The sequence below is a fragment of the Anneissia japonica genome, unplaced genomic scaffold (genome assembly GCF_011630105.1).
Source record: "Anneissia japonica isolate Jap-2015-1 unplaced genomic scaffold, ASM1163010v1 scaffold287761_len698747_cov189, whole genome shotgun sequence".
Classification (NCBI taxonomy): Eukaryota; Metazoa; Echinodermata; class Crinoidea; order Comatulida; family Comatulidae; genus Anneissia; species Anneissia japonica.
In genome coordinates, this window is record NW_022715691.1 from 322,580 (window position 1) to 332,455 (window position 9,876).

General features: G+C 37.2%; 1 protein-coding gene across 1 annotated transcript in view; it reads right to left on the reverse strand.

Annotated features, from left to right (window-relative positions):
- LOC117109317 (collagen alpha-1(I) chain-like) overlaps positions 1-9,876 on the reverse strand; it is a gene marked incomplete in the record, with an annotated part of 62,003 nt that continues 52,127 nt past the window's right edge. Inside the window, 10 exon segments of the mRNA XM_033251589.1 lie at positions 1-791; positions 943-1,235; positions 2,355-2,567; positions 3,314-3,502; positions 4,391-4,562; positions 5,796-5,917; positions 6,533-6,952; positions 7,288-7,393; positions 7,871-8,004; positions 9,360-9,539. Coding sequence (XP_033107480.1) covers positions 531-791; positions 943-1,235; positions 2,355-2,567; positions 3,314-3,502; positions 4,391-4,562; positions 5,796-5,917; positions 6,533-6,952; positions 7,288-7,393; positions 7,871-8,004; positions 9,360-9,539 — 2,090 coding nt within the window.

Consider the following 9,876-nt stretch of genomic DNA (forward strand, 5'->3'; position numbering starts at 1 on the left):
TGTGGCTTGCTTCTATTACAGGAAATTCCCCTTTTGTATATTGTCACCATAAGGGCAAGTCACCATCTTAAGTAAATGTCACTTGTTCCCATAAGGGTGGTAGTCATTACCGTTAAGGAGACTAGCTATTCCAATTACTGTCTCCACGGTGGAAGTCATTACCACTCCTGCAACACTCATACGGAGCTACACCTACAGGGGTGCATATCTACACCCCTACAAAAGATACATAGCTATCCCCTACAAGTTCAGATATGCCTACCACTATTATGATAGACACAAATTCAACATGCCAAAAAAATTATTCAAATGAAGTACAACTTTGTTGTTGATAGAATGATCCGAAATATTAAGAATATATAAATATATACCTGTACAAGTTAATCGCTTTTGACATAATGATAATAAACATTAAAAAATTGTTTGTCACAGGAAGTTTGCTATAAAAAAAACCTGAATACTGAATTTAATAAGTTTGATATACAACAGTTTGGATTTTATCAGGAGCACGATAAATGAGAAAGCCCTGATTATGTTGTTAATGGGTCTCTGCTGCACACTTTACATCTACCAACACGCTCTACTTGGTTTTGTTTAAGGGTCTCAGAGCTTGGCTTAGTGAACTGTCCATTGCGGTCGATGGTGGCCAGCCAGAAACTGTATGTTGTGGCATAGTAGTTGCATTTGCCATCACCGTGGCATTCAATAAATGGTGATGGGCGGAATTCTTCTAAGCAGGAGCCGGGAGATGCCAGCGATTGTCCAGAACCTTCAGCTCCTGCGCCAGTATGCTGAAGAAAAAAAAAACAAAAAACAAAATAAAAGATGTAGAATTATTGAGAATATCCAACCTCATTTTTCCCCTTACCTGTCCTTCCTTTTTTCCACTTACTCTATATGTATCTATCATCTATATTTCTAGATACCAAAGTTCATACATACCATAACAAAACTATAACCAATCCAGAGTTCTCTCCAGCCGGCTGGACAATCAGGTACAGCAACTGTTTGACTGTGCACCGCTAACGTTTGAGCTGTGGCCTCGCATACACTGCAACGGCTTACGAATGGACGCATGGCATTAGCTTTGATGGGGGCCATATCCATAGGCATGGGTTGGTTGGTTGAGAGCCAATAGGAGTAGTCATTACGGTTGGCAAAGTTACAGGTGTTTTGGATGTTACAGAACAAGAATGGCATTGTACTAAATCTCCTAAGGCAAGAGCCTGGTTGACCTGTAAATACACAAATAAATAATAAGTGTTAAAAACAATAACAAAATATAAACCTTAATCAGTATGTACTGTATTTGAATTTAACTTTACTACAAAACCAAATTATAGTAGCACAAGGTATTGTAAACAACAGAATTGTGAATAAACACACTGATTGTGGAAATATTCACATTCATGTCCACATTATGCAATATTGTATTTATTCTAGTTTAATTCTGAATTCTATATCCAAGCACAGAAAGTTTGTTTGGTGAATGATGAGCCCACCTGCATATGCAAATCAGTTAGTCATTGTTACTGTGTTTTTGTTAGCTGACTTGCCAATGTATACTTGGCTAGTGTAGCAGTGTGTTGCACAGTGCAAGGCAGTTGTATCTGCATTGGCATGTGCAGTGAGTTTTAACTTTCCTGTTTGGCTATTGTTTCCCCAATCCAGGTAATGTTTAATATTTTATCTATTAATTTGGTAGTTAATGCATGTGTAGGCTGGTACCAATTTTAAGCTATAGGCTGAATAGTCAAAGTTGCTGTCAGTCCGTAATTCATTGGCTGTGTAGTGCTTAGAGCTTATATCATATTACGTTTAAACTTATTTACAGAAGTTTTTTATTTAAATTTATAGTTTACCGAATGGACAAAGGCAATACAATAGAGATAAATGGAATATGCAACAAAGCATTTTAGCTTGTTTTGCAATTTGTTTCGTCCATGTTAAACCGATGGGATCCATGGACAACAGATAACAATGTGTGGATGGACAGCATTCAGAATTGTAGGAATTATTAGCACTTAAAGACGACTTATTTCCAGTGGGGTCCTTCTGGCGGTGACTGGGCAGTACACCGGAAGACAATCCCTCTTTTCAGAAGAGTGTACTGCGTTTATTAACGTGCACATAGGCCATAAAATGCACACAGGATCAACAGCTTAAACATCTCATCTGAAATGTGCTATACTAACTGAAATACAAGGAGAGCAGCGATGGGAATTGAACCAAGTCATCCCCACAGTTTAGTGCACACACAGTGGCTACCACCAGTTTTTAAGCTGCTCTCAATGGTGTCAATCTTCAATAAAGAGAGCACCCCAAGCTAACAAGAAAAGCAGTAGATTACCAACCTAAATCTTGGCCATGGGCGCGTTCATTTCCCTGTGCATACAAGAAGCTGTAACCATCCCACATCTTGGTGGTACCAGCTGGACACGTGGGCACCTGGATGGTCTGACTATGCCTCGTCAAGTAGAATCCGGCAGGTGGGGCTCCTGGGCCAGGTTGTCCATCACGTCCTTGTGAACCCTTGATCCCTTCAAGGCCTATAGGTCCTCTTGAACCTGAATTACAAATTATACAAAAGGTTTAAAAGATTATCATAAATGATTACTGATTACTGTTTTTGTATTTTCATTCTTTAAATTTCTGAGCTCAGTGTTTGACCAAGAGATAATTTTGCAACTTCTTGCGCTGTAGATTCCGGTTCAAACCCTGGCAGTGTTGGGTTTTAATTTAAGTCAGATTGCCCTGCTCCTTGAATAACCCTCGCATCATGTTGGGCGATGTCAGTACTGGGGCTGCTGCGGGTCCCCAGTCAAAAAATTTCCAATTTCAATACGTATTTGGAATTGGACAAGTAAAGCAATTTACTTTAATTTCTATATGAAATGCAAATATAGTGATATAATAAGATTATAAGACAGTCTACCAATAAAGACTGATACATCATTATTTAATTTATTCAGCTTCAGGCACTAGGGCCAAGGATATGACAAACAGTGAATTTAATCACTCTTCAAAGTGGCAATCCTGTCACAAGACAAACATATACACAAGATGCTCTTCATAGACTAAGTCTCATTATTTGGTTTAGGGAGTGCAGTTGTTTGTCATGAAACAAAAAAAATCCTGTTTACGTGACAGGAACTGAACCCAAGACCTTGGGATTGGAAGGCAAGCAGCTTAACCACCAAGCTATTCAACTTTTTATAAGGTCATCTACGGAAATCAAAAATTAAGGAAATGTGATAAAACTGAAAAAAAAAAAATGAGTGAATGATGTTTAAAAAAATAATAGTACACTTACCAGGGAATCCTGCACTTCCTTTGTCTCCCTTTAGCCCAGTTTGTCCTGGTGGTCCACGTAACCCACTGAACCCAGTTTCTCCCTTTTGTCCAGGCAATCCAGAGGTACCTGGAGGACCAGGATCTCCAGTTAGACCACGGACTCCTATAGGACCTGGGAAACCAGTGTTTCCCTTGATTCCTTTAATACCTGAAAATTAAGATAAAAGTATTTCATTAATTATTTATAAATACATCAAACAAGTCCCCCAAACAGTACAGCAATATTCCAACACTGGTCTGATCGTGGCAATGTCTGTCTCTTATACACATCTTATATATATATATATAAAATACAAAAAAGTACTAAATTGCAATTGTTCTTGTTTATCATTTTACTGGGTACAATGTTCTACGGACACTTCTAAAACTAGAATTTTACATATAACTCAGTATCTGTACTTTAGATGTACAGCAGGTCATATGTGAGGTTTCACCACGAAATGCAATGCATCGTTGGTGATCATATTAAGATATTCGCCAAAATAGGTCAAACTCAACATTTTTACAAAATTTTTATTTTAATGATTTTAAATAACTTGATACTTATATTTTATGAATGTATACTTTTTACGTGTGTTCTCTGCACATGTTCTGTAATTCTAGTCCTATTGTTTGTACAGGTTAGTTTATCTTTGAGGCCGATTTTCTCAAAATGTGGTTCTCATACACCTAAAGTTTAAATGCTCACATCTCTGGATCTACTTATCCTAGGAAAACCATTCAAGAACCAAATTAAAGCTTATAATGTGATCTATCCAAAATTTTTAATTCTCTAACTATGAGACTCATTTTGTGGTGAGACTTCACATATTTATATAATCATATTTTTATTTACCTGTAATCAATTTAATGTGCAATTTTGGACCCCATTGGAAATGGGCTAGTCTCTGGCCTAATGAGTGTTCCTGATGGACATTACATTCACAAATCATTTTTTATCTTGTATGTGTACGTTGAGCATCGAATAAAATCAATCAATCATTTCTTGTCATCTTGTTTAGTTCCTTGTTTATTATTGCTACTCATGCAGACTCACCTGGATTTCCTCTTGGTCCTTCTTGTCCTGGATTTCCTCGACGTCCAAGTTGCCCAGGAGGACCACTTGGACCCGGTGCTCCAGGTTCTCCCTTGCTACATGGAAAGCCTGGGTTTCCTCTGGGACCTTCCACTCCCTTGTCTCCCTTATCTCCAACACTACCAGATGTACCCTAATTACAAATACAAAGAATGCAAACAGTGCCACTGACAGCTCATAGGCCTATTTCAGACTCTAGAGGTGGATAAACCCCGGCTTAACTCACCAGGTTTCTCCACCTGCCTTTTTTAACTTTTCTAAGCCGGTCCTTAATCACTGGGGGGGGGGGGGTCTGTCACTTTGGCCTCATGTAAAAAAATGACCAATCAGCATTCAATTACGTATGCTTTGAGTGAGCGTACGTTTCGTGCACAATGTTGCGAAACTCGTTCCCTGGTTACGGTTCATGAATATGCAAATTCTCATGGCTGCCTAATCCTGCTAGTCTGAAACACCCGACAAAGTTAAGCCGGGCTTAACGTAAGCCATAAAACATAGCCATAACAGTTAAGATAAACATTATTGTCAGTATTTTAGAAGTATACATTCAAGTAGACTGAAATTGAACTGTTGGCAAAGGCTGCATATTTAAGGTTATTCACTGATGATAACGGTGTGGAGCAGTGGTTTGATGGCTATGTTCTGCCTTTTAATCCCAAATTCATTTAAATTTAATTTTTTTTTACAACCACATGCTAAGCATTGTATACTTAGAGCACCATTATAAAGCATCAAAACATCAAAATGATCAACATTGTTTGGTAGACCAACATCATAAACACTCCACAAAAAGTTTGGGACCATGGCGAGACAGCCATATATCGCCAAGGTATTCTGGCATACCAACATGATATTTTTTCCCAGAAATTTCAAGGTGTTATTTGGATGTTTCATATATGTTGGGATATCACTGTCTTGGTAGGATTTATACCTAACAGCAGGATTCTAGTGGTTTATTGACACACATGTAAATTGTTTGTTTTAAAAAAATTTTTTTTTATAATCTTACAAGCGTTGTTAATTACCCTCAGTAGTAAATGTGCACATTGAGTAATGCCATCGTCATAGTGCCACTGAATATTGCATCCTGCCGTCGATATTGGTGCTATAGTTTGCATAGTAAATTGCATAATTATTGGTTTGAAAAAGTTTATAACTGCGTAAACATTTGAGTCTGTGGCTCTTAGTGTATGTATTTTCTTGTTTTTTGTTTTTTTTTTCATTTGTGTATATCAAATTCATCAAACCAAAGTACAGTCACAGGCGTTTGTGACACAAGCTTTTTATACGCACACAACTCATTAAAAAAGTGTTGCCGTGTACAAATAACGCTTGTATGTGGCTAGAATCTACTGTCACTACCTACCGGAACACCTCTTGAACCTGTGTCTCCCTTAATTCCAATGCCTGGGCGGCCAACTTCACCCTTCTGGCCAATGTCTCCTGGTAGACCAATAAGACCATCTGAGCCTTTTGGTCCAGGGTTTCCTAAGGTCAAACAAACCAATAAAAACAATGCTAGTTAATTCTTGTTCAAGATATTACAAATTTGTATTATTTTTATATCGTAGCTTTGTACACATTCATGTTTTATATACCGTAGGCATGTTTATAATTAATAATATCAATAAGAAGAATTCTGTTTGTTAATTTTTGTATGCAGATGTCTATTTTAATTTAATCTTTATTTACGTTTTGTTAGCTGCCAGTTTTGAAAGTACCAGTTTTAAACTTACAGTATATCTGTATTCCCATGTAAATCTAAAGAAATGTATTATAGTGTTAAAATAATATATATTACTAGAAGTGTTCTAAAATATTAATTGAATTATTTCCTGAAGGAAGATTTGACTCATTTAATTTAAATTTGTAAAAACTAAAAAGCATAATTTGATGGACTGTAAGCCATATACATAGGTGGTGAACTGGATAGGTATAGTTTAGGAAAATAGCCTCATGAGTTATAGAAAAGATAAAGGGCCACTTGAAAGATAGGCTGGTGTTTTATTTACAGCTGTCTCACCACTGCTACTACTACTGCCACCACCACCCCCATCATCATCATCACAATCATCAATTAAAAAAAAAAAAAAAAAATCATACCGTTTTGACCATTTGGGCCTCGTTCGCCTTTATCACCCTTTTGTGCTGAGCATGGTAATGCATCTAATCCAGGTCTACCCTTCTCTCCACGTTGCCCAGGGAAACCTTTCTGTCCTCTTGGTCCTGGTACTCCATCAATGCCATCTCTTCCCTCAGGTCCAATTCTTCCAGGTTGTCCTTTACTGCCTGGTCTCCCATCAAGCCCAGGATTTCCATCTCTACCTGGTCTTCCAAGCAGTCCTCGCAGACCTTTTTCACCTTTCTCACCTTCTGCTCCATCTTCTCCCGAGGGGCCTCGTGCTCCTTTAGTCCCCGTAGGTCCAATTGGACCCATTGGGCCTTCACTGCCTGGAGTACCTGGGATCCCGGCATCACCTTTATCACCTTTAACCCCACTTCCACCATTACGTCCTGGAGCACCTGAAATCACGATATGAAAATGAGATCAATGCAAATCCGAATCCAAGGTAAGTGTTTATTATTTAAATTACAATACTAGCAATTTGGCAATCTCAATGCCTTCACCACCGATACATTTGCACATTGATGGTGAAATGCGCTAAAACAAGGCCACCTATATTTCCATCATTCATGCGCATATGTTGAGAGAATTTCAAGCATATATGCTGTGCACGCTCTTTTGAAGGTGCGCCATGTTCATAATTGTGCGTGAATACATTTTTAGCATTGGGTTTGAAGTGGCACTACTTTTTGTGAAATACAGAACATGTACATTCCAGATTTTTCAAATTTACCTTTTTGTCCACGTGGACCTCGCTCTCCTTTCTGTCCCGGACGTCCAAAACCGGGCTCACCTTTTTCACCGGGCCCACCTGGATTTCCATTTACACCATTAAGTCCCTAAATTGAGTTAAAAATACAATGTTAAAGGTTAAATTTTAATTTAGGCTAAAATATTTTACAGAGGATAATTATAAAACGTATGTGAAGACTAACAAATCATCATCATTAACACTATCACCATCGTCACACCAGTGTACTATTGCTGATTGTTAGATGGAGTAATTAGCATAAGAATGTGGCAATAAATTATTATATACTTTAGTACAGAGAAGCTGTAATACTTTTACTCCTAACTTTGGCAATTAGTAAGTTGATTCCAGTGAATGACCTATAATTTTAAAGCTTATTATGGCATACAATAATGCCACATTCTTATGCTAATTACTCAGTTAATATTTAGTGAGAGCACATCTGGTTTTGGGATGGCAAACCTGATATGATACAGTACATTGATAAATGATTGTCAGCATAAAAAAAATATAATTATGATTTGCAATGTCAAGCTCACAGTTAATATAAAATAATGGAACTTACCGGTGAGCCATTTAACCCAGTTGCACCTGGTATGCCAATCATTCCCTTCACACCTTTCTCACCTGGCTGTCCTTGAAGTCCTGGCCCTCCATCCTGACCTCTGACCCCTCTATCACCTTTCACTCCCTCATTTCCTGCAAAATATATGTATTTAAAAAAATTTAATCCACACCAAACAAAGCCCGAAAGCCATTTCTAGGTAAAGGGGTTACTTTTATGAAGGGAAAGAGAAACCTAACAGATGCAAAACACCTATACAGAGTTGTGAGCCCTAACAAACAACAATGACAAAGCACACAAAAAAAAGTTTTGACAAACTACAAACATTTTCTACATTAAAAACATACATTTTAAAAATAATTAAAAAATATATAAAGTTGAATATTAAAAGCATGTTCAGAAATATTAGAATTATGAAATTTCACCAGGTAAGTTGTTCCAAAGATGAGCAGCATTTGGGATATATTAATTATGAATATATTTGGTTCTACGCTGGTATATCTTATATACCTTGAAATGCTTGCACCTAGCGAGAGCAACTTCACAGCCTGTCAACGACGCCAGCTGAGGTATGTAAACATAGCTAGCTGAGATTGGTCAGCGTATGGTTCGAACTTCTAACCTCAGGTTCAAAAACCAGAATGAAAACTGCTGCGCTAAACCGCCTTCTCCGATGCATAGTAAAATGTACAGTAAAAGTGTACGGTAAAATGGCCATTTTATGTACCCCTTGGTACCAACTTGGTAAACAGAAAAATTTGTCAATTTCCACTAGCTAGCTATCTTCTGCTATTGACCGCCTTTGGTAAGGTATGAATGTTCACACAAAAACCAATGATTCAGCAGCATGGCCTGCCATGCTAGCCTAGCCTAAATTTAAATTTACCTTTAATAAGTCAAAAGCATTGTAATCGCTAGCATTCTCTGTTTAAAAAAAAACATCTGTAGGTTAATGTGGGCCATTTTATCATGTTCTTTCTAGTTTTAGATCATGTTGTTTACATGCACTTTGCGCTCATCTGGCCTTTTTTGACCCCAACGCTCTTTAAAAAAATTCGACATGACCCTGGTCACCCATCCGGTTTCTAAAAGCATGTGCACTCATTTCGTTGAATTGTGTTGGCAGGTTGTTGAGGTTATAATGAACTAAATTAACTAATATAGCGATTAATATGGCAGAAATTGAAAGGAATAATTCAACTATTAATAAATACAACAAACATAATTTTGCACATGCATAATTATCACTTGAGAAAAATGTACAGAATCACATTTTTCTTTGAACGTTATTATTTGGTCTATGATGATGATGATGACATTGAGAGCAAAGATCATTTGTAAAGTTGACTAAACCTAAAACGTTTTGTTTTACTGTAATTTAATTGATAATGTTTATTGCTGGGTTGCATACTGAAAAAAATATACAATTGTTTTGATATTGCTAGCCTCTTATGTTCTACCTAAACACAAATTATTATAAAATGCTTACCTTCAGCGCCTGGGGCTCCACGAGGGCCTGGAGGACCACGTAAACCAGGCAACCCTGGAGTGCCATTATCACCTTTTTCACCAGGTATGCCTCTCTCTCCTTGAGGGCCTGGTGCTCCATCAATGCCTGGTACACCGGTTTCTCCTACTTCACCACTATTACCATCTCTACCACGAGGACCTAAAATGAAACGGTCAAACGGTCAGTAATAATATTATTACCATTAACTTTATTTATTAGAACTAGAAATTGCAAATTGCAAGTTAAGTGCTGTGAAGTACAACTGCATATAAATGTTCTTCGAACAAAATTATTTATGCAAGTCAAGTGAAAATAATGAATAATAAAAATATAACAAATAATATGAGACACAACCCATTGTCTATATTAGAACACTTCTCATTTTTTTTGTCAAGAAGTGCATAAAGTGGTGAATTATGGTTTAGGTTTTTTTTAAATAAAGTTTCAAAAATTTCTATGTATGGGGAAAATGTAGTTGATTACCAAAGGTTACAAT